The 24,154-nt window shown below is 37.9% G+C and overlaps 1 protein-coding gene across 1 annotated transcript in view; it reads left to right on the forward strand.

Moving 5' to 3' along the window:
* The first annotated feature begins 3,721 nt into the window (after positions 1-3,721).
* Positions 3,722-24,154, forward strand: part of homer1b (homer scaffold protein 1b) — a 63,858-nt gene continuing 43,425 nt past the window's right edge. The window contains exon 1 of the mRNA XM_052020682.1: positions 3,722-4,398. Within this exon, the coding sequence (XP_051876642.1) occupies positions 4,394-4,398 (5 nt within the window). The 5' untranslated portion in view covers positions 3,722-4,393. The remainder of the gene's footprint in view (positions 4,399-24,154) is intronic.

Here is a 24,154-nt window from a genome sequence, read left to right on the forward strand (position 1 = left end):
TGGAGTACTGCATACAGTTCTGGTCGCCCTGCTATAGGATGGATGTCATTAACCTGGAAAGGCTGCATAAAAGATCTACAAGGATGTTACCGGGACAATGTTTGATTAATAAGGAGGGGCTGGATAGGCTAGGACTTTTTTCCCTGGAGTCTAGGAGGCTGAGGGGTGATCATATAGAAGTTTATAAAATCATGAAGGGTGAAATTAACGTGAATAACCACAGTCTTTTCCCAGAGTAGGGGAGTCCAAAGCTAAAGGGCATAGGTTTAAAGTCAGAGTGGAAAGATTCAAAAGGCAAGTGAGGGACAACTTTTTCACGCAGATGGTGGTGTATATATAGAACAAGCTGCCAGAGGAAGTGGTAGAGGCAGGTACAATTATGACGTCTAAAAGACATTTGGACAGGTACATGGTAAGAAAGGTTTAGAGGGATATGGACCAAATGCAAGTAAATGGGACTAGCTCATTTAGGCAAATTGGTTGGCATGAACAAGTTGGGTCAAAGGACCTGTTTTCCAAGCTTCATAACTCAATGACATCTACTAGTTACCCTCTAGCTACCTTGTTTGCTACATTCAAAAAGAACTCTAGCAAATTCAATAAGCAACATTTTCTTTCCTAAAACCAGGTTGACTCTGTTTGACTGTCTTTCAACTTGCTAAATGTGGTGTTATTACTTCTTTAATAATAGATTCCAGAACTTTCTCAATAATAGATGTTATTCTCACTGACCTATAGTTTCTTTCTTTCTGTCTCCCTTCTTTCCTGAATACAGGGAGTGCAGTGAAGTACTAGTTCCTTGGCTGGAGTCTATACTTAAGAGAGACTGAGCAGGCCAGACTTCTATCCTATAGAGTTTAGAAAATGGGAGGTAACCTCATCGACACGTATAAAATTCTCAAAGGGCTTGACAGGTTAGATGTGGGGAGGATGTTTTGCCTGGTTAACAAATCTAGAACTAGTAGTCAAAGTCTCAAAATAAGGGATGTGCCATTTAGGATTAAAACATACAGAAATTTCTTGACTCGGGATGATGAATCTTTGAAATTCTTAATCCAGAGTGATGAATTTCTGGATAATGAAGGGATCAAGGGGTATGGAGATAGGGCAGGAAAATGCTGATGAGATTGAAAATCTGGCTATTACCTGAGGCAGGCTTGAGGCACCGTTTTATATACATGCCACCATCTGCGTGAGAAAGTTGCCCCTCAGGTCCCTTTCAAATGGCTTTCTCCTCCTCCTCCTATTTCTTATATTCTTGTGTTCTTATTGTGGTCAGTGAACTCAGTGATGAACATCAATAGAGAGAAGGAAAGAAGTGAAGTGAAATCTAATGGAGAATTGGGATTAATTTCACTGAAATTGCACCCTGATCAATTGGTCATGACGTGCATGAATCTCCACATGTTGCCTCCTCCCTTCCTCTTCTTTGTGCTTTTCCTCCTGATGGCAATGATTGAACCTATATGATTATTAGCTTGTATAGCAACCCACAGGTGACCATAAATATAACGACCTGCTCAGGTTCTCCAGGACAGTGCAGAAAGCTGAAGCATTGTTTGAATACAACAGCTTTTTCTTTAACTTCATTTACAGGATATGAGCTTGCTGGCAACCTCAGCATTTATTGCTGATTCCTAATTCCCTTCTGAAGCTGCTGGTGGGCTGACTTTTTGAAATGCTGGTGATAAATGCCACAATGTTAGTGGGTAGGGATTTCGAGGATTTGGATGCAGAAATGATGAAGGAACAGTAATGTATTTCTATGTAAGGATGGTGTGTAACTTGGAGAGAAACCTGCAAGGGATGATATTCTTGTGTACTTGCCCCCTTTTCCTTCCTGGTGGTGTCACAGGTTTAGAAGGTTGTAGCAAGTAATTGCAGTGCACTTTGTAGACTGTGTGGAAGGTATGAATATTTAGGATCAGGATTGCTTTTTGATTTATGTTGGAACAATACTCATCATGGCAAGTGAAGAATCACATTCTGGACCTTTTTTTTATAACTTTGATTAATAAAGTATTGAATCTCTCACTGCAGGATATTCCACCTCTGACCTGCTTTTGTAGCCACAAATTAATGTCGCAGGTCCAATTACAAGCCTAGACAATTATGAGGACAGGATATTGATGGCGGGGTTTCAGTGATAGTGTTGCCAGTGAAATTCAAGCATCAGTGGTTAGACTCTTGTTTGAACTAGTCATTGTTTACCTTATTCTGAGGCATGAGTGTAGTTTGACACTTATCAGTCCATGTTGAATATTAACTAGCTCTCACTGCATGCAGGCAAAAGCCGCTTTTTTTTGAGGAGTTGCAAATGGAATTAATCATTGTCAATCATTAGCGAACATCGCCACTTCGGATTTTATGATGAGAGGTAGGACACTGATCAAACAACTGAATAAGGTTGGGTCCAAGGCACTGACCTGAGGAAGTCCTACAACAGTGAGTAAGGTTTGAGAATGTCTGGCCTCCAACAATCACATACAACTTTCACTCTAAATAGTAAAGTGTTTCCCCCTTAAAGTTTTAACAGGATTGCTTGATGCCACACTTTATCAAATGCTGCTTTGATGCCAAAAGCAGTCACTCTCAACTCACCTCAAATTCAGCTCTTTGGTGCATGTTTGGACTAAAACTGTAATGAGGTCTGCAGTTGAATTTCCTACTTGATGGAGTTTGCATGTGGCTGCATGGCTCTCATTGTAGTTCCATTTTCATTTAGTGGGTTTCAGATTATGAGATAACAGCCACTGTCTCCCAGGAGCTATGTGTTAGTCTATTATAATGACTAAGAGATAGAGGGAGCATAGAATTGCTCGAAGTAAAAATGTTGTCACTGGTAACTTGATATTCATGAAGCTGAAGGTCTGATCACACATCATTGCTCTTTCACTAAATGGAAAACTTTATGATTGCAAACTATACCACATTCAAATGTGGCATGTGCAGTTAATGACACCCTGCATCATTTGCAAGCCCTGCCAAATTCACTTGTTCCTGCTGCCTGCTGCTCTCTGCCTAGGAAGGAACATATGAATTCTGTTTCCCTGGAACAATGTCCGTGACCTCCCCAATGGAACACCATATTGCAACCTGTGAATTGTGGCAGATGTCCCCTTGCACTAGCCTGAAAAGATTGAGAAGACCAATGCACACAGAGATCTTACTTTATCACTGACAAATGAATTATTAGGTTGCAATGCATGAAATTGAATGTTTTGCCTATTGATAATGTAGATCATCATTTTTGACATATTGAAGCCAGACAGAATATATGTCATGCAAAAATAATGGTGAAGAGAATTCCAGAGATGTAAAAATTGGACGAGGTGACCAAAAGAATATTGAAATGGTGGATAGTGTGACACAATCTGTCAGAGTCATATGGCAGGGTGTAAGAAAACCAGAACGAACAGAGATGCCACAGGAGGAATGAAACACATTAAACCAATATACTCTCATTTTTATTTTGCAACGAATGGCAATAAATTGAGACAAGTTACTGGAAGCACAGTTAAACAGTTTCCCCCACTATTTGGAAGAATTAAAGTTATCCAAATGCGTTAAATCTGGGAGAAAACAGTCGCCATTGCACATTCTGATCTGTTCGCAACTGGGGGAGAATTATGAGTAAATAAAACATTTGGTTCGAAATTTTAAAGTTCGGTTCTCTTTCCGAACGCCCTAACTTCCTGTTGTGTTGCCTGGACCATTGTCAATGCGCTGGTGGGTGGCTCTTCAACCAAAATAGGGCATTTAAATTACAGGATGCTGTGTGTATAATTAGAAGTAAGTGCGGGGAGCGGGCCTGACGTCATCGTATAATTGCCGGGCTTTGACGTCAGGGTGAGCTGGAACGAGGCAGACGAGTCAGAGGTGGGTGACGGCGCTGCGTGCCGACGTTTACTTAAAGGTCCGGTGCACGGAGGATGGACGGGCAGAAGTGCCGGAGTGGATGGGACGGTAGCGGGGCTTGTTGACGGAGGGATGGGACGCTGCGCTGCCGGCGCCGCCTGATTGGAATCTTGGCCCGGACAGCCCGTGCCGCCGCGCCCTGCCTTTCGCTTTTCTCCAACCACTGGCCGCGGTCGACGATATTCCCCTCCTCCCTCCCTCCCTCCCCACCCCCCTCCCCTCACACCACCATTCCCTCGACCATCTCCTCCTCCAGGAACTGAAACCGGAGAGATCTGGAAGACTTAACGAGGTGGCCGTCGACTCTCTCTGTCTGTCTCTTTCTCTGGTGCGGGGATGAAATTAATGATGGTGATGCCTTTCTGAGCTGACAGAGAGAGCGCCTTGGTCTCTGCATCATCTCCATCGTTAGCGCAATAAACGAGAAACATTCCTTGCAAGCGGAGAATCGGCGTGTCTTCGGCAGGAGGGAAAAATGGGGTGAGACATTCGGTTTCTTACTGTTGTAAACATATTTGAAAAGCGAATAAGCAACACTCTTGTACTCGAGATGATTTGAATCAGTTTGATTTTCTCTCTCTCTCTCTCTCTCTCTCTTTCACCCTCCAACCCCCATTAACTGTTCAGCAGCTAATGTGCTTTAAGGGTAATATTGGGTCGCTGACGCAGGTGTTTTGGGCGCTTGACACTTTTGTAGCTGAGGACGAGGATCAGTTGTACAGCCTCCTCAAACTAATAACTAGCTGTATTTCCCTATGTAAATTAATACAATTTCAAATACCTATTGATCGCACAAAGTCCGAGAAGCAACGAGGTCCGTCAAACGGCGTCAATCTGCGAAGTCATCGCTCACGTTTAATATATGGCATTAAAATAATTTAAGTTTGAAAATTAACTCGAGTTTTCTGTGGCTTCCCAAGAAACTTCAAGCATCACCCTAATCAGCTTCGTAATTTAATAAACTCTGAATAGTATCCATAAATTGCGACCACGTCCAGCATTCACTGTGTCATGCGAGGACGCGAAGCTCTTTTTCTAAAATAAACTTGTGTTGTAAGTATTCATTGCATTGGATCCAGAGTATTCGCTATATTGAGAGGGCTTGCAGATTATTTTTAATATATTTAAGCTATGGTAAAGTTTAAAACATTTTAGAATTGCATTACTAAATCCCAAGTTGACTTGCTTTAAAGGAAACTCCTACATTCGTTTTGCAGAAACTGGCTGCCAGGCAGCATTTGAATAGTTGCTATTCAATACATTCGTCTTTCTTGAATTTGACTTTTTTCCCCTCCAAAATGAAACGCCTACCCAGACTAATTTTCAGTCAGGTATCAAAAATTAGTTGAAAGACTTTGTAATTCAATTATATTTTGCTTCATTATATTGATTTTAAATGTTCACATTCTTAGAAGTAAGACTTGCATTTGTACAAAATTTCTCAACATCTAGGATTGAGTCATTTAAATGTAGCTGAGCGATTCCTCATAATAAAACTAACTTGAACTACATCTTAAATATTTATTTGCTTATAACTCAGTGTAAAAATTGCTAATATATTGAGAGTTCATTCTGTATGAACTTTGGGCTGATGGTTCAGCACTGGTTTTTGGACTCTAATTTCTGAAGCTTGACTCTCAAAAAAGAGGAATCAAGATAAGAGAAATCAAAGCAAAAACAAGTGCATGAGTGATAAAATTAAGTGTATGCATCTTATCCAGATGCAAATCTCTACGTTTGAAGGTTGCACAGTCATTGTTCTCAGTGCACTAATAATGTTATCTGTTATTTTTAAATAATTCATTACACTTTTGCAAAGTTTGGTCGATTTTGCTTAATGTGAATACTTGCGACAACTGTTTTGGAGGGGATTTGTGCAACTTCCTTACAGCTGATGTGTGCAGTTCTTTAAGCAACCATGAAGTACTTATCAATTTTTCTTGCGTTACAAACCTCTTCTGTAGTTTGCTATTGAATGATCTATTCACATTTGTATTTGTTCTTAACATAAGAACAACCATGTATTGGGAACAGAAGTAGCCCACTTGGCCCCTCAAGCCTGTTTTATCATGGTAGATCTGATTGTAACCTCAAATTAGCATTCCTGTGTTTCCCTGTAATCTTTCACTCCTTTGTTTATCTCAAATATATTTACAATAGCCTTAAATGTTCAAAAGTTCTGCTCCTGTTGGTCTTTGAGAGAGAATTTTCCAAAGTCTCTTCCTCTGAGGGGTAAACGTTACCTCATCTGTCTTGAATGGATGATCCCAAACAGTGTGAGATCCTCCCTCGAGAGGAAATATCCTCTTCAGTTTCCCCATGTTAAGGCTTCTGAGAATCTGGAGACACAAGAGACTGCAGATGCTGGAATCTGGAGCAACAAACAATCCTGATGCAAGGCCTTGACCTGAAACATCAACAATTTCTTTCCTCCCACAGATGCTGCTTGACCTCCTGAGTTCCTCCAACAGATTGTTTGTTGACCCTGAAGATCTGTTTCAATCAAATCCCAACTCCTAAACCCCAGTAAATACACGTCTAACCTATCCAACCTTTCTTCATATGCCAACCTACCTATTCCAGGTATCAGAATAGTTAACCATCTGTGAACTACTTCCATTGTATTTACATTAGTCCTTAAATGAGGAGTCCAGTACTGTACCCTGTACTCAGATGTGGTCTCAATATTGCTCTGTATGCTATATAGAGCATAACCTCCCTACTTTTGCATTCCCTTAGCAATAAATAGTAACATTCTGTTAGCTTTCCTGATTGCATATTGTACCTGCATCCTAGCCTTTTGGAAACCATGCACACATAACTCAGATTCCTCTGCATTTCAGACCTCCACAATTTCTCACAATTTAGAGAATATGCAGCTTTATTTTTCCTGCCAAAAAGGAGATTTCACTTTTTCATACTCCATTTGTAAGAACTTTGCTCATTTACTTAACCTATCTATATCCCTTTGTGCAGCCTCTTTGTCCTCTTCATGACCTACCTATCTGTCTCAGCCCTTCAGATGCCCTTCAGTCCCGCAATTCCATGCTGATCATCAACCACCCACTTTCACTCGTCCTACACATTATTCCCACATTTTATTCTCCCCACATTCTCATCAACTTCCCCCAGATTCTACCACTCTCAGACTGGGGTAGTTTACAATGGCTTACCAACCTGCACATCTTTGGGAGGTGGGAGCAAACCGGAGCACCTGGAGGAAACCCATGGGGTTACAGGGAGAATGTGCATACTCCACAGAGACAGCACCCAAGGTCAGGATTGAACCTGGATCTTTGGCACTGAGGCAGTGAGCTGTGTCACGGTGCTGCCTATTTTCTTTGTGACATGTTCTGAAAATACGTATGGGAAGATCAATTTTATTGAGTGGACCTCATACTTTCCAGTATTTGTGACCATCTGAAATATTTTCTTAATGAGACCTAATTAGGCTTTAAAGTTTGATTTTTTTGAAAAAAAACTTGTTTCTTTTTAACTCTCGCAGAATTAAAAAAAATACAACTTGTATAATAAGTAAGCTTTGTAATGTCTTCTGCGGAGCTAACTGAAGCAACTATATGGTAACAAAATGCATCTTATAAATTTGCCTCTAAATGATTTTAATTCCACATGGATAAACAAAGACTTGACACTATCTTGGGATAGATGGATTTATCTTTACAAATTGTTGACCTGCACATTGTGCTTTTCTTGTGTGATTGTGCAGAGTGGCAATAGTTCTGTAGCTATGTTTGGATGGTGGGGGAAAGTTGTTCATTTGCAATCCCTTGCAGCTTTCAAAAAAAGGATGATTGTTCTTAATGCTTGAAGTGGGAGTGTCTTATTAGCCATTTTTCCAATGCTTTCAGTGCATCTACTAGCTGGATCATACATGGTTATCTAGATGTGCATTCTGTTTGTTATGTGTTGTCCTCTTGGTCAATGGCATCCATAAAGCTGCCATCTTCCATCAAAGCCAGTCTGATATACTGAGGGAAACCACTTCTTGGATGGAAATTCCTTAAAACAAACAATGTCAAATATTAATCTGAAGTATAAACAGAAAATGCTGGAAATGTATGGCAAATCTGACAAGCTTACAAAGAGTTTAACAATTCTCCATAATTCCTTAGCAAGTACTGTAGGATATGCAAGATCATTTGTTGTTTTTTGTTCTGTAAAAGGCTACTGCAGATCTTGTTTTTGGATTTGAAACATTAATCTGTATTTTCTCTTTAGATTGTATTTACAAGGTTTACATTTTTATATCGGGTGCTAAATCTTTATAATACTGTGGAAAATTATCAGGTTGTAAAAACAGAAAGCTGAATTAAATTAGATTGATAATGGAATAGATATGTGTGTGGGCAGTTAAGTTTCCTCATGGAAGGTACAAGACCCAGGGTGGCAAAACTTGTAATGCTGATTTCACAATTATTAAAGAACATACTATTGTTTTGGAAATAATTGGTTAATGAAAATGTTATGATCAATGTATATGCTTTGTTAACAGTTCAACTGTTTTGTTTGCTGAAGTTCTTTTTTTCTCTTTGCGACTATGTAATATACACATTGGTCAATAGAAATTAACATGCAACAAGATACAATAGCACTACAATGCTTTTTTGAAAAAGAATAGCTTTCAAATACTAATGAAAACTAAGTCCTTAAACTTGTCCCTTGAATTATTACTTTCAACTGACTGAAGAATGTCCAACTAAAACTTGTAAATATGATGTTTAAAATAGTGATAGTTTCTCAAGGTACAAATCTCATGTAGAGACCCACAATACAAGCAATCTGTTTCCAAAATAGGATTGTATGTTCTATTCATTCATATTCTCTATTGTACAATGCACTTCAACATTGGGCTAACTTTATGGGAGCACTTCCATTCTTGGTACAATTTGAAGATAAGTCATAATGGTAATAGCAGAAAATTTCAATGACCAAATATTTAATTTTATCCTGTGCTAAATTGAAAATCCCTAACTAAAGATCTTCTGTTTTTGTAATCTAACTTTTTTTTAAATGTGGCTTTCCCATACGTAACACTTTTTTATGTAGGATTAATTACACCATTTTCTGATTTAGTTTTACACTTTGTTCTTCATAATGCAATAAAATATATTTCTGGGTTCTCAAGTGAGAGAATCTGTCATTACTTAAATTGAAGGGATTGATTGGTGGCTTAAGCCACTGCAACAACACTGCTGAGGGAAGATGGAAAGAAACTTGAAATTGCACAAACATTACATTCATCTTAACTGCTGCCCTTTAGACAAAATAGCACCCACTCATTCACACAGTGGTCAATACATCTTGTATTGCTTTGGAATGATGAAACACAATTCTACCAATTCTATTTTTCCCAGTTTCACTTTTCCATCCCAAATGCATCTCCCTCCACCCCCACAATTTTTGCTCGCTCCTCGACCCTGCACGACTTATTATTCTCCCTTGTTCCTGTTTAAAGTGTATATACTTTCTCTGCAGTTTATAACATGGTGATCTATTTGTATGACAACAGCAAAAGTTTGTATAACGATAGCACCTTCCTAAGATAATTTACCAGGTGTTGTCAAATAACAGAGCCATATAACGAGAGATTAGAATTGATATGAGGCAGATTCTAAAGAGCATCTTGAAGTGAGAGGGAGGTGGAAAGATTTGGGGTGGGAATTGTATGGTTTGTTATTTTGAAAACTTGGGCTATGTGAATGTAGTTCATTGTTAATTTGTTCAATGAATATGTCATTTTATTCTCTGGCAGGCATTGTTATGAATGGCAGTAGTTCTAGCCAATAGGAAATTGCATCCCCAGCAGCATCACCTGAAAATACAATGCCTGATTTTGTGTGTGCAAAGGACACTGTACAATGAGTTCTCTTGGCTCCTCCAAAGCATCTAACCTGTCACATTACTTGTTCAACATACGATAATGGATAACTAGAGATTTCCTAAATTAAGGAAGTAATTGTCTTGAGTCACTGCCTCAAACTATTTCCAAGCTGCTTACTCTAACCCCTCCATCATAATTTATGCTTGATCCAAACTTCTCTCAGACGGTATCCTGCTTCACACTGAGTTGAGTTTCTGTCCCCATGATCTCTCCATCAACAAGACCTCTTACTTGCAGCTTTGTAATTTTGATTAGTTCCTTCCCTGCTTTGGTTCATCTGTGGAAGCCTCGAACCAAAAAAGGATAAATCCTGTTTTTTTTTCCCCCAAGTCACAATTCTGGTGTGACCTGATGTAAAATCCAAATACCTTATTCCATAATGTAATGCTACCACAGAGAACCTGCCACCACATTAAGTTTAACCACTGATGTGATGACTAGTTGCAATCTATGGATCAGGGAGTCTTGGATGTCTGTGTTTGCCAGTATGTTAGAATGTCCAAGACGCTCTGACGTTTGCTTTTGGTTGGTGAAAGTCGAAGATTTATATTGAAAATTTCAACTCCAGCTAGCAAGTTGTGTCCAGAGGATAACTAGCCTATGAATTAATTTGATGTTTCTGATTGATCACCTCTCATGAGAACTGGCAAGAAGTCATGGACTGAAACATTAATTCTCTCACTCTCCAAAGATGATGCTTGACCATTTTCAGCATTCTGTTTTTATTTTTGATTTCCAGCAAATACTGATTTTGGCTTTTGAGAGTTTTGATTTGGCCATAAGTGCTAACTGGGTCAAAGTTGACAGCTTGAACAATAAGATTTATGTGCATAAGCTGATTTTGAAATGTTCATGGCACAAGTAATGTGGGGTGAATTTGCATAAAAACAATATATTAAAGGCTAAATGCAGCATTGGTATCAGATTAGTCTCTATGGTCCTTTGCCTACAGGACAAAAACTTAAATGGGAAATATAATTCCAGAGATTGACCTCTTGATGATTGACCAAGTTATTTCTACATATTTCTCACCAACCTGAACATAGCTCCAGATGTTAGTAGAAGTGGCATTGAATAAAGGAACTAGCTCAAAATATTATATTTGGAAGAGGATTTCAGGAAATGCTTCTCTTGCAATTCTATAGTACTACAAAATGTTGACATTTGTTCACTGAAGCTTTCGTGACAGTTAAACTGATAACAGCTTTGATTTAAGCTGCACAACAAAGTAATTTATTGTAGTTCTTTACTGCATATGGTTTTAGCTTAATATATGACTGCTACAATTTAATACCTAAACTGACTGTTTTCACCATCACTATAAGCAATATAAATGTCAAAGTTCTGTAGTATGTTAGTTCTGCATTAAGTTGGTGTTGATTGCTGGTTCTTGTAGCACATTTAGCCCATCACACATGTTCTGGCACTTTCAAGTGATTGCCCAATTAGTCAAACTCTCCTGCTTTCTCACTGAAGTCCAATAAATGTGTCTCTGTCACCCAGTTCTATTTTTGAAAGCTATTATTGATTCTGCTTCCATAACACTTAATGGACGTGCATTCCAGATCATAGTAACTTTGAGGGTTTTAAACAGTCTTTGCTTTTCATTTCTACTACTTTAGCTAATCGTCTTAAATCTGTATCCTCTGATTATTAACCCAATGTAAGATATCAATATTTCTCACCAGATTATAGATTACCTGAGGCTGAGAGTAAAAGTTCATTGAAAAGTGACAATTACAACATGACAGTCAACATGCAACTTTGCTCTTTTGTGAATAACCTTTTACAATTGAGTCATTTAATGGTTATCTTTTGGACTGCCTCTGAATGAATTAAGTTGGCCCTCTCCTCTTCATACCTCTCCTCTTAATAACTTGTTTTTATAGTGATTTGAGAGGCAAGGTAAACCCTCCAAATAAATAATCAATTCAGCCATGCCCATCAGTTTACTTTCTCAATTGTAGTAGGATGGGTAGCAAAATGGATTTCTCCTAAGGTACTGACTCAAGTACACAACTTCCTTGTGTAGTAGGTACCTGACTAATTTTTGGGGAGAGTTGTCTATAAATGGTGTTATCTTCAACCTCTCAGCAAACTGATGCATGCCTTGTCTTTATTCCACCAATCTCAAAGTGCAGAAAATTTCTCTGAACTGAGCATTTGTAAAACATGGTTATTTAATTTTACCATGTTAGCTTCAAGCATTAAAACAAAAACTTCCCATCATTTCAGTCTAAAATTTCAAGTTTTTGGGAATACAAGTTGATAACTTGCAATATTTCTTTAAGTGATTTTTTTTGGATTGAAGAAATGAGCACTGGGGTTACCACGCTACACTATTACTATAGTTACTAACAAATTTTAAAAGAATCTGGGAAAGAATGTTTTGTCAAAAAAAAATTATCCTTCCGAGAAGTGTCCAAAGCACTTCTAAAATGAATTCCTTTTTGGAATAGAATGTCTGCTATAATGCAAGTCAATACCATAGCATTGTGGACAGAAGAAAATTTGTGTTCATGACTGAGAAACATTAATCAAGGCACCTGCTCTTCTTTGGAAATGGTGATCCAGCAGAGCTGTCAGACTGAGCAAATAGGCCTTAATTAAATGTACTGCCAATATGCTACTGCATAGGATTATAAGCTTGTGTGTAATCAGTATAGATCTACACTTTGTCTCCTGACTCAAAAGTGTAGATGCTACCAGTTGAACCAAACTGTCACCACTTTTTGTTAAGCCATTTTACAAAGAATTAGGAATCCAATAACAACATTTTTTAGCCATGTATTATCTCAGATATCCTTGGGTATCCCATAGAAAATGTACATTTTCTTTCGTATGTCCATCACTCGTCTTTCCAGCAGAGGTTCCAGCTAATAGTACCAGTGCAGTTATTAATGCACAACCATATATTAAATCCAGCAGACCATATTTTGATTTGTTAGTTTTGTATTCCTAGTGAAAGTAACTTCTGTGTAGACTGAGTAATGAAATGTAGAAGAACATGCTTTGTCTGATGCAGATAAGATTGGAATGTTCAGGACGTACATCCACAGCCCTATATGGCAACAGACATGAAAATGATCCAAAGCAGTAGGATAATTGTTGGCAAGCAAAGTTTCGTTTAACACTCCACCCAGTGAAAACAGTTTCAAGAACATTGTGTGGTTGATGATATGGTCAATAATCATTAGTACTGTAACCTTTTTTGATCATATGAAATGTCAAGCACTCAAGGAGCTTTACCTGATAAGCATACAAAGTTACACTTGGGTTGCATGGTAAAGTAAAATTGTTGAACTAAGTATTTACAGTAGCCAGAAGAGATCAGTTTTCTTTTGTAAAACAGCTTGACATAACATTCTTCTAGGCTGTGAATCATTCTTCAAAGTAACTTCCACGTGTTTTTTGTTGGGAAGTGTCAGAACTGTTAGAGTTTTATTGAGCTCATTAATTTTATTAGTAAATAGCTTTCCTTTGTGCCACTGAGCAGTAAAAGTAGAAGATTCTAGATTCACTCTTTGGTTGCTTGTGAGATGCCATATACAGTTTGCTTGAGTTCTGGATTCATGGGGATGCAAGAATAGTTAAGTTCGCCAATTCTGATTTTTAATCTTTGTAAAATGTTTTTTTTATTAATGTGTGCCTTGGAGTTGCAATTTCTGTCTGCCTGTTCCTCTCTCCTCTCCTCCAATGAAATCAGATGTTAGCAGTTTTAAGTTTTGAGAATCATTCCCAAAGCTGGTTGGTAACTGCAGAAGAGGGAAAGAATTCTGGAAAAGAGTGAATTAACAGCAATGGTTGCTATAGCTGCTACTTAGATAGTATTTGTACTTGTGACACAGTTTGTTGGATTTGTATGTTCTTTGCACAGTTTCCCATTTATTTAAATTCAATCCCATATTAGTCAATTTTCAGTGTCACTAAATGTTCAAAAAAAATGATTCTGGTTTTAAAAAAAACACTTATAAATGCTCTCTTCTTTTAAAAAGAAAGGCAGCTAAGTTTTATGTATAATATACCATAATATTGGCTTATTAATAGTCAATGTAAAATTTACTCTAGAAACTGCTGGTATAATTGAAGCAGAGTATTTCGCTTGGAGGATAATTTACAAACTACTGTTGGAAAGTGTTACATGGAAGCAATATGAGATGCTGGCTTTCATTATTTCAGTGGTGAGAAAGCTGACAACTTGACACTTTTAAATTATAGACCCTGTTATGTGTTTCACACATGTGGCATATTTTTTGTTCGAAGGTACAGGTGGACTCGAATGTCATATTGTTAGCAAGTACTGAAGACCTCACTCAACCTTAGCTTTATAACATGATGGTTCCAACTTTAAGTATTATGCGAATAGTTATGCTTAAACTAAACAATGATGAATATTCTTTAAAAGTTATTGGTGGCAATTGGAATTGTCACTGAAATGGTGAATTTAGAAAGGTCGCATAATGTAGATAACAGATTGCTGATGAGGGATGAGGAAAAAGTGACATTCTTTTAGTGGAGACACGAGACTGCAAAAGCTGGAATAAAAACAAAGCTGCGTAAATAAAACACATCTGAATTAATAAGATTTCAACTTGCTGTATGATTTGATCCCAATCAAATATAACCTCAAGCATTCCTGTGCACATTTTTAGCAACAGTGTTAAATCTTCACTTTAAATTAATTTTTTAATCAAGTTCTTGAATTTTAACAGCTTGCTTATCCCTAGATATTTGGCATTTTGATTATAGACCAAGAAGATGTAACTGGCATGTTAACTAAAGTAATTTGGTCTGCTTCCTCATCAGGGCTCTTTCCAGAGTTGCATTCAGTTTTACTTACTGCCTTCATTGTCCACCAGCTGAATACTGAATTTGTATGTTTATTTCTCAAGTGCTTTAACAAAGTTGGTTAACCAGATGGGAATCTCAAGTGGGTTTTCATCCATCTTTTGCTGTTTGCTTTTGTTTTTCAGCAGAATCACTAATTCTATTTAATATAATGGATTGAAAAAATGCTTCAATTTGTCTTTGTAATGTTTCCTTCAGTGTGTCAAAGGACTCAGAATTTGAGTTTCCACATAGTTCAAACCACAAACTATCTCCAGAGTGGTTAGAAGATATGAACCAAATGGTGTCTGATATCCTCATTCTGTTAATTGGCATCTCTGTATCGAGGTACCAGTTAATTCAACTCTATGTACTTCAGTACTATATTTGTAACTAGCTATTCCATTACTTTTGTATAAGCTCCTCTGCCGTTTGTCTGTACCTGAAAGCTTGGTTTGGGTTTGGATCTTGTTACTCAGAGCTAAATTGCTGTGCAGTGTAGATAATTGCTAATTCTTGAGTACTGTCAATTATAATCAATGCACAGATTTAAAATGGTTGCATAATGAGAATGATTAAATAAAACTTTTTGTCACGGCATTGGTCCCACCAATGACCAAAATAAATCGGGTTAGATTAGCTGATGTGGGATGTTCAATTTGTGTGCCAAATGGGCATCAACCAGCTTGCATAATTTGCAGCCAGTTCTTTCTTGTGGTATATGTAGGAAATGAATAAGAGTGGGTAATATTTGTGTTGTCATTTGTATTGTTACTACAATAAGGAAAACAGATTTTTAAAAATCCACCACTGTTCAGAATTAGATTATGTAGAAAAGGAGGTCTGCCAGAATAAAGATGTCAGGAAATAAAATCATGGGTATCCAACTGTATTAATTCATGCCTTCATAATCACTCCAGAGACAGTTTAAACTGGAGACAAAAGAGAATAAAATTCTCAAAATCCAGAAAAAATGCATTTTCATTATTTTGTGGTGGGGTCGTAGAATAGCATATGAAAATTTCCTGAGACCCATTTAAATTTAAGTGTTAAGCTTTAATGTCCTTTTCTTTTCTGAGCAGAAGCCAAAGAATTTGACCAAAGGTGAACATTTAGTGAGTGGTATCACGATATTATTAGGTAGTTTATCAGGTGCTGGGGTGAAGTTTCTAATGAAATTTATTTTCCTTTGTCCTCTTTCCCCTTCTCCCTCCATTTATTTTGTTATTTTCTCCTTTCCCACCTGACTTGACTTTAACTCTCCTGTATTTTTTTCTTTCTTCAACCATTGTATCTCCTTAACCAATAAGATGTACTGTTGGCTCACTTATTCTCTTTTCAAACCTCAATTCACACTTCTGGTAAATTGCTGTACAAATTGTATTGGAGCTGAAGTGGGAAGAAAAGGTCAAAACAGTGCAAGTGGCAGGATGCCTCACTCTAGCAAGATTTAATCCCTTGACAAGCATCGTGGGTCCTATGATTCTTTATGTATAAGGTCATCCTTCCTGTGTGGTTCAGTTGTAAGTAGTTGTGTATCTATCCTGTGGTAGTATACCATTATACCATTCTTATGCAGAAATTGCATTTGCATCCATTCTTCTCTTGAAGACTGCATCTTTACTCTCTTAAAATGATAACTAGTGGAGAACAAAAGTGCTCACAGATCCCCTGTAGGATTTAAATGCAGGATATTGGAAATTTGAAATGAAAAGAAACTTGTAGAAACTGATGTCAGGTAATGCCTTGGGTGGGGGGGGGGGGAGTGGAAGAGGAGAGAAAGTGATGGATAATTCAGGGCCATGACATTTCAGTTGAGCATGGGGGGAGAGAAGTTGGAGTGATGATGTGTTTTAAGGTGTAGAAGAAAGGATGAAAGGAGGGTCTGTGTGGGGTGGGAGGGAGAGACCAAAGGAGTTTTAAAAAAACACAATAAAAGAGGGTTGTAAACAGGAATAGCAGAATTGAATTAAATTGCGGTTCTCGTTATGGAGTTCCCCATGCTAATCGAAACCTTATCGCACTTGATATTGATTTACCAAGAATTGAAGTAGTGTTCCTTAACCCCAACTGTGTGGGAGAGCAACAGTAGAGGCCAAGGTGAGAGTGGGTTGGGGAATTTAGTTAATGGGCATCTTGCATATTGAAATATGGTGTTCCAAAAGCAGTTGCCCAGTTGATTTAGTTTCATAAATACTGCTTGACCTGCTGAGTCCTTTGCTATGATTCCAGTTTGTAGTGACTAAAACTTAATTTGAAGAAGTGAACATTGACTCTTGAAAGAATAAATTCCCTGCTTTTAACTTGTGCTAATAAATAGCATTTTGATTCTCATAAATGATATGTGCTACTTGAATTCCTATCTTCAAAGCTTGTTCTTGGTTTAAGCAATTAAATGGAATTATCTGAACTTGACAACATAGGCTCTGATTAGAACTTTGAGAATGAATCAGCAATCAGACTGGTTTGTTTGAAGTACTGGTTCAAAATGTAATATGATTCTGTTCCATATATAGTTCAGAATCTTGCTGTGTCAAAGTCCAAAGTGGAACATTTGCAGCTGCCATTTATTAACAGTGCCTGAAGTTTTGTTGGTTATCAATCTCAATAAGTAAATCTTTAGTTTCTGGTATCCACAAATGATCCAGTAATGTAGTTGCTATATGTTGCTTTTTTTTAAGAAAATATTTTGCAAAATCAACTAGTTGTCCATAAAATTAGTTCCAGCTTCCTATTTTATCCATAATCAATTCCAATTCTCCATGTTTGTTATATTCTAAGGGGAAAAAATGCTTTAAAAGACTTGAGAGTTTCCTATTCTTTCATGAAGTTTACATAACATTGGAATGGATGTGAATCAAGTCTATTGTACTAGTTTTATTAATAATATGAATCAGTAAGGAAGAGGTGGAATTTGTCCAATTTAATTAGTGCCAGCTCTTATGATAATCAATCCAGTCAGTCACACTTTACCCCATCTTGCAATAATTTTCTTGTCACATATCTAATTCCCTATTGATGCATGCTATTGAACCTATATTCACTATCCTAATCCTAAAATTAGAAGATTTTCCTTGTGTGGGCCCTGGATCTGTTGCCAGTCATCCACAATTTATACATTCTGCTTATCAAACCTTTATTCAATGGAAATAATTTAAGTTTTATTTACTCCATCTTAATACTTCCCCATTTTAAATAATTCCATCAAGTTTCCTCTTAATATTTTCTACATTTTTTAAAAAAAAGAATAACCTCAACTTCAGTCTGTCCACAATTATAATTCTTCGTCCCTGGGTTGCTTTGGGAAATCCCACCAGCACTGAAAACTGTTTGTTCTTCCCTATAGTAAGGTACCTAGAAATGAGCAATGTTCTCCATTTGAGGACAGACTTCTGTTTTGTACAGATTTAATATGCCTTCCTGCTTTTGTACTGTCTCTAATTATAAAGCCAATGGTATAGTGTTTTATTACTTTTTGAACGTGTTCTGGTAGCTTTTGAGGATTTGTGCACAAAGAATGTTGTCTCCAACTTCCGCTACACCATCTGCATCTATTCAGTGCTTTAAGGAAGCAGTTTCACTTGAGGGGAAGCAACAAATAGACCATAAGTGAGGGAGGAATTTGCCTTGGGTCATCAGTGCTAAATGTGTGTAAGAGTATCAGTCACAAGTTGTACTCTTGAAATTCAGTTTCTTTTGATGGAGATGAGTGACTAATGCACTTGTACATGACTACTGCCAACTTTGTCATCACACGAAGGTGAATTTCTACCCAATGTGCCTTGTGGTATTTAGTTTAACTTTCTTAGTCTAGAAACGAAGACACTTGAAGGTGAGCATGATTTTTCCCAAGTAGTTTTTAGTTAGTGATGCTCAGATCCCAAAAAATGCGCAGAGGCCAGCATTTATTGCCCAATTGGAAGCTCATGACCATTTCAGAAGGCATTGGGGAGTCCATGCTAGATTGGGTAATTATGGCAGATTTTTCCCCCCTGTAGGACATCAATGAACCAGATGTTTTTTAATATGACAATCTAACAGTTTTGTAGTCATTATTAATGACTAGTTTTATATTCCAGATTAGTAACTGAATTTAAATTCCACATGCAGCCATATTGAGATTTGAACTCTGGTCTATGGATGAAGTCTAGTAATGTAAATGCAGCACCTGTCCTTTTTCTGTTTATAGTGTGCATGGCTTACAGGAGCAATTCAACATGGTATTAAATCATAGGAAAATGCTTAAAGTTGCCAGAAAAAAGCAGCAAGCCTGAGGATTGGGAGTGTTTTCAATCTGTGCAAACAATGATCAAGACATTTGGAAAGAAAGGGGAAAAAAAGTGAGAGTAAGCTAGTCAGAATCAGAATAAGGAAAAACCTTCTTCAGATAATTAAAAGGAAAAATGAGTGAGAGCAAATATGGGTCCTTTACAAACAGAATTTATTATGGGGGAATAAGGAAATGGCAGAGGAATTAAACTAATAGTTCATGGAAGAAGACCTGGGGGGAAAGAACTCTTGGAAACAATGGGAAAACTGAGGTTGCATTACAGTTGATGGCATGGTGGTGTAGTTGGTAGAGTTGTTGCCTCAGTGCCAGAGACCCAAATTCAGTCCTGACCTTGTACTGTCTGTGCAGAGTTTGCACATTCTCCCTATGATTGCGTGGATTTCCTCCAGGTGCTTCAGTTTCTTCCTACATCCCAAAGATGTGCAGTTTGGTAGGTAAAATTGTGCACTATAAATTGCCCCTACTACCTACCCCTGAATGGAAAAAATCTGGGGGGTGGGGGGGAATATGAAGAGAATAAAATGGGATTAGAGTAAATGTGTGCTTGATGGTCAGCATGGACTTGGTGGGCTGAAGGGCCAGTTTCCATGCTGTAGCTCTCTGTATCTATGACAAATGAAGAATCAAAGAATTTAGTATTAGCTTTAAAAAAAACACCACCTGAGAAGTACATGAACCTGGAAATTGAAACCCCAAGGACCTAATAATCCACATTCCAGATTTTTGAGTAATAACTCCAGAGATGGTTGAATGGTTATCAACACCTAGACTTCTACTGGTTTTGGAATAGTTCCTGCAGATTGAAGGGAACAAATATGAACCCACTTTGGAAGAAAGGATGGAGAGAGCAGATGAACTGCTGAGCCTAATTCCTGATGTTTTAATTGGGGAAAATGGAAATCTGTGGTAAAAAGAAATTTTGACACTTTGAAATATGATTGAGCAGAGTCAAGAGATTTATGACAGGAAAAGTGCATTTGATTCATCTGATTGGAGCTCTTTAAGGATGTACCCAGGAAAGTAGATGAAGGGAATCTGTGGATGTAATGTACATGGATTTTCAGTTGGCTTTGAAGAAGGTTAGGAATTGGGCATAATGTACAAACGTGGGATTGAAAGTTGATTAATAGAGAGAAAACAAAGAAATGGGTCCTTCTTGAAATAACACCATACTGCAAGGTATTGATGCTTGGGTTCAACTATTCACAGTAACAATTTGGCTGAGAGGACGAAATATAAAATTTTTAGGTTTGCAAATGACATTGAACTGAAGGGAGATGTGATCAGTGATGAGGGTACAAATAGGATTTGGGGACTAATTGGCTGGGCAGCATTATGGTAGATTGAGTACAATGTGGAAAAATGTGTAGTTATCCCCTTCAAAACAAAAAAAACAAAGCTGAATTTTTAATGGTGAGAGACTGGGAAATGATGTTCAAAGGAACCTGGGTGTACTTGTTCATAAGTCAGAGTAGGTGCAGTAGATAGTTAGGAAGGTAAATGATAAGTTGGCCTGTATTACAAGAGAATATGAACAAAACAGTGAAGCTGCCCTACTATTATGTAGGGTCTATGCAATACCACTTGTAAATTTTGGTTTTCTTGCCTAAAAAAGCAATAATTTGGAGGATGACCAGTAAATATTCATCAAACTGGTTTTTGGAAAAGTACTTTTACCTTGAATAGGATGGGTTCTGTTCTCTAGAGTTTAGCAGAATGAGAGGTGACATTGCTGAAATAAAGTGTAGATGCAAAGAGGATGCATCCCCTGGCTTAAATAGTCTTGAACTAGAGGCACAGTCTCACAATGGGTGGACCGTTTAGGATATGGAAATGTCTTCAGAGGGTGAAGAATCTTTGGAATTTTTTTATCTGAAGGACTGGTGGTTCGGTTATTGGCAGAGATTAGCAGATTTTCAATATTAAAAAAAAGTAGAGCAGGAAATCTTGTTGACTAGAAGAGCAAATTAGAGGGATCAAATGGCCAATTTCTCCTCCTGTTTATGTTCTTATGTGCAATTAGCACTGATATGGCAACTAAAGAGCTTTCCTCTATATCTACCCTGATAGAGAAGGGAATGTTTGATCTAAAAGTAGTTTCAGAATATAATTACAACTATTGAAATGGCTCACTGCAATGTGTATATTTGTACAGTATATTAACAAATTTCTGTATTTTTATGTAGTCTAGAATAAGATTTGATTCAGAGTACTTTGTTGTGATTTGTCAAATTTTGGGATGGGAGATGGAGTGATCTGGTTTTTTGTACTGTTGCTTCTTTCCCTCCCCCTAAATTCTCACTGCCACCAAATAAGCTACCAATCATTTAAGGCATTTTTACTGTATGGTGACCTTTATTGTCAATTCTATGGCCTGATTTAAGTTGTAATATACTGGAGTCAGCAACTAATATGCAAATTGTGTGCTAGACAATGAGTAATTGCTTGTTGGCATCCAGTGTAATTTCCCACTTTACTGAACTGACACTTGCGGCCTTTAATGTAACGATGCAGGGAGTGATGGATTGCAGAGCCTAGATTAACCCAGTCTGCTTGGTTCGTATCTGTCAACTGCAGCTATCAATGGGATTGGGTAACTTTAGGACTATGGACTAGATTTACATTGTGACCTTCCAGGTTTTTCTTCCAGAGCATACATGTTTGCTTGCTTGGAAATATATCTGATGGTTTATTCATTTTATTGGACTGTTGTCTTTTATTTTTAAGATGAACCTTCCTTTGAAAAGGTTAATATCAGAATTTTAAATGGTTAAAGTTTTATGGTCTTATTTTATTTACTGGGAGATTGAGTAATTTTTACATACAATGGCATTTTAAATGCAAAATTATAATTACTGTGCAAGCAAGCAGGGTTGATGGTTTATTTTGCATCTAGTCAATATCCCAAGCCTACCATTTGTTTCGATGGAATTCACATTAAATGTGAATGTTAAAGCTGGAGGTTTTGTGTTGCTGGGAATCAGTTTCCATGGATATATCCTCTCCAAAGAGGATAATTTAGATCTCAGCTGAAAGGGGGATACTGGTGGCTGGAGTCTGGGATTTCATAAGTGATGAAGGATAGGTGCAAATTAACCCCCTTAATTTCCATCAGAATGTGTCCCAATTAGTCCATCAAATCTACAGAAAAAATTTGTAGTCAAGACTTTTAAGTCATTCATTAATTTTTTTGGTTACCATCTTTGTTTGGCTTTTGGTTTCATCTCTATCAATCCTTTCTCACCTACACCACCCCCTCAAAAAAAAAATGACCTAAATGATCATTTGACATTATTGCCCCTTGCACTGTGTTTTCATGTGTCTGAGCTATACACACTGGCTTCCTGCTGTGTCTGAGTGTGCAATTTGTGAGCAGATGGCATATACTTCCAGCAGGTGTGGGAGTATCTCACTTCATCCAGCAGAAACAATGGCCCTATGCTCGGTATCTGAATACTGCACGCTTCTTGCCCTTCCCACAAACCTTTTGCATATCCCAGGCACCTCCTTCCTACGTTTCTGGGCTAGACTATAGCTGGCATGGCTGCTGTGAACAGGTAGGGGTTAGTAGCTGAGGGACAACCCCTGACGAGTGAGCCATGGCAGTTGGTGGGAGCAAACAGCCAGCATCTGCAGCAAAGGTGGAGTGGGTGTGTGGGAATCAAGGCAGGAAGAAGGAATGGAGTAACCAGGAAGGTGAGTAGAGGAACAAGCTGAGAAGGATGGGGTCCAAGGGATGTGGTTAAGGTAAAGGGGTCAGATGTAGGCTGAGAGAGGGGAGCGGAGGGTGAGTGTCTGCAGAAGTGGATCTGTGTTTGTGGTGAGTGGGTGGTTAGAGTACATCTGTGTGCATGCGCGTGTCCTCAGTGTGTGTTCTGAATTTGCAGTAGAACCTGTACTCCTGTTGTCTTGGACCTCCTTGCCATTAGGCCAAATCCTCGCTCTAACAAGACATTGTGGTAGCTGATGTACAAAGCTATCCCACATTAAAAGAAATCACACAGATACCTTGCACTCTTCAGTAGTAGCAAGTCACTCTCAATCCCAAGGGGGGGAAGAGATGACACTCAAAACATCTGAATGATAATTAACTACTTAAATTAAATTAAATATTTTACTTGCAGAGCTTCAATATCTGGATGAGCTGCTTAAAGCATTGTAGTAAACATTGAGATACGAATTATCAAGTGGCTTCGTTGAGACTAAACTCAATCTTGCTTGCTGAATTGGAAAGTGCAGAAAGGAGTAGCTTAATGTGGCTTTATTGAAGTGGTATGAACATCAAAATAAGCAAATGATGGGAAAGTAATTATATAAATCTTCCGCTTGGAAGAGGGAAGGTAAACTGAGGTCAGTTTCTAACACTTGAAACCAAAATTGCTTCAGGATGTGCTTCAAACCTCACGTTTAAAGATTAGTCTGAAAAGTACTTTAAATGCATTGGGCTTGTAAATTACGACCTACTCTCTTGCTTCCTTGAGAACTTCCAGGAGCTTTGATTGTAGTAATTCGGGTTACAGCTGTGTGTTCCAGTCAACTGTAGTAATTTTGCAGGATTGAATGAAAGTCTTGTTTTAGCTTTTGCTTTAGCTGTAATTTTCTGCAGTGATTTGAATGGACAAAGAAAGCTGGTAAAGATATTTAGAAACAGCATGACTAAGTGGTTGTAAATATTCAAGGTTTTTATGATTTGCTTTTAATATTCTGAAAGCGGGAAAGCCAAAATCGTTGGTATCCTAAAATGGTTTGTGATAAGTGCACAATCAATATAAAACTCCTTTGTTCTTTTGTCTCCATTGAATAATTAAAATTTTGTTTTGCATTAATGGACAGAATCATTGTATTACTGGCATGCCAGCATTTATTTCCAGCACCTAATTGTCCTTGAAGATGTTGATGAGCTATGTGTTGAATGTATTTGCACTGTACTGTTAAATGGGAAGCTTAAGGAATTTGACTCAGCAAATGCTTTGGAGTAGAGGGTGCAAAATTCCCAATTCTTGTTCTGTTCTTGTAACTGTAGCATTTGTTGCTAGTCCAGTTAAGTTTGTTTATAATTCCAAAGATGTTGATAAGTAGTGGTGTTCAGCATCAGTAATACATTAAAAGGTAAGGGGGTGGGGGGAGGGAGATAGACACTTGGCAGTGGTTATTTGCCTGGTATAAGTGTGGTTAAGATTTATTGCATGCCGCCTGCCTGCCCAAACTTGATATTG

Source organism: Pristis pectinata, chromosome 7, assembly GCF_009764475.1.
Source record: "Pristis pectinata isolate sPriPec2 chromosome 7, sPriPec2.1.pri, whole genome shotgun sequence".
NCBI lineage: Eukaryota > Metazoa > Chordata > Chondrichthyes > Rhinopristiformes > Pristidae > Pristis > Pristis pectinata.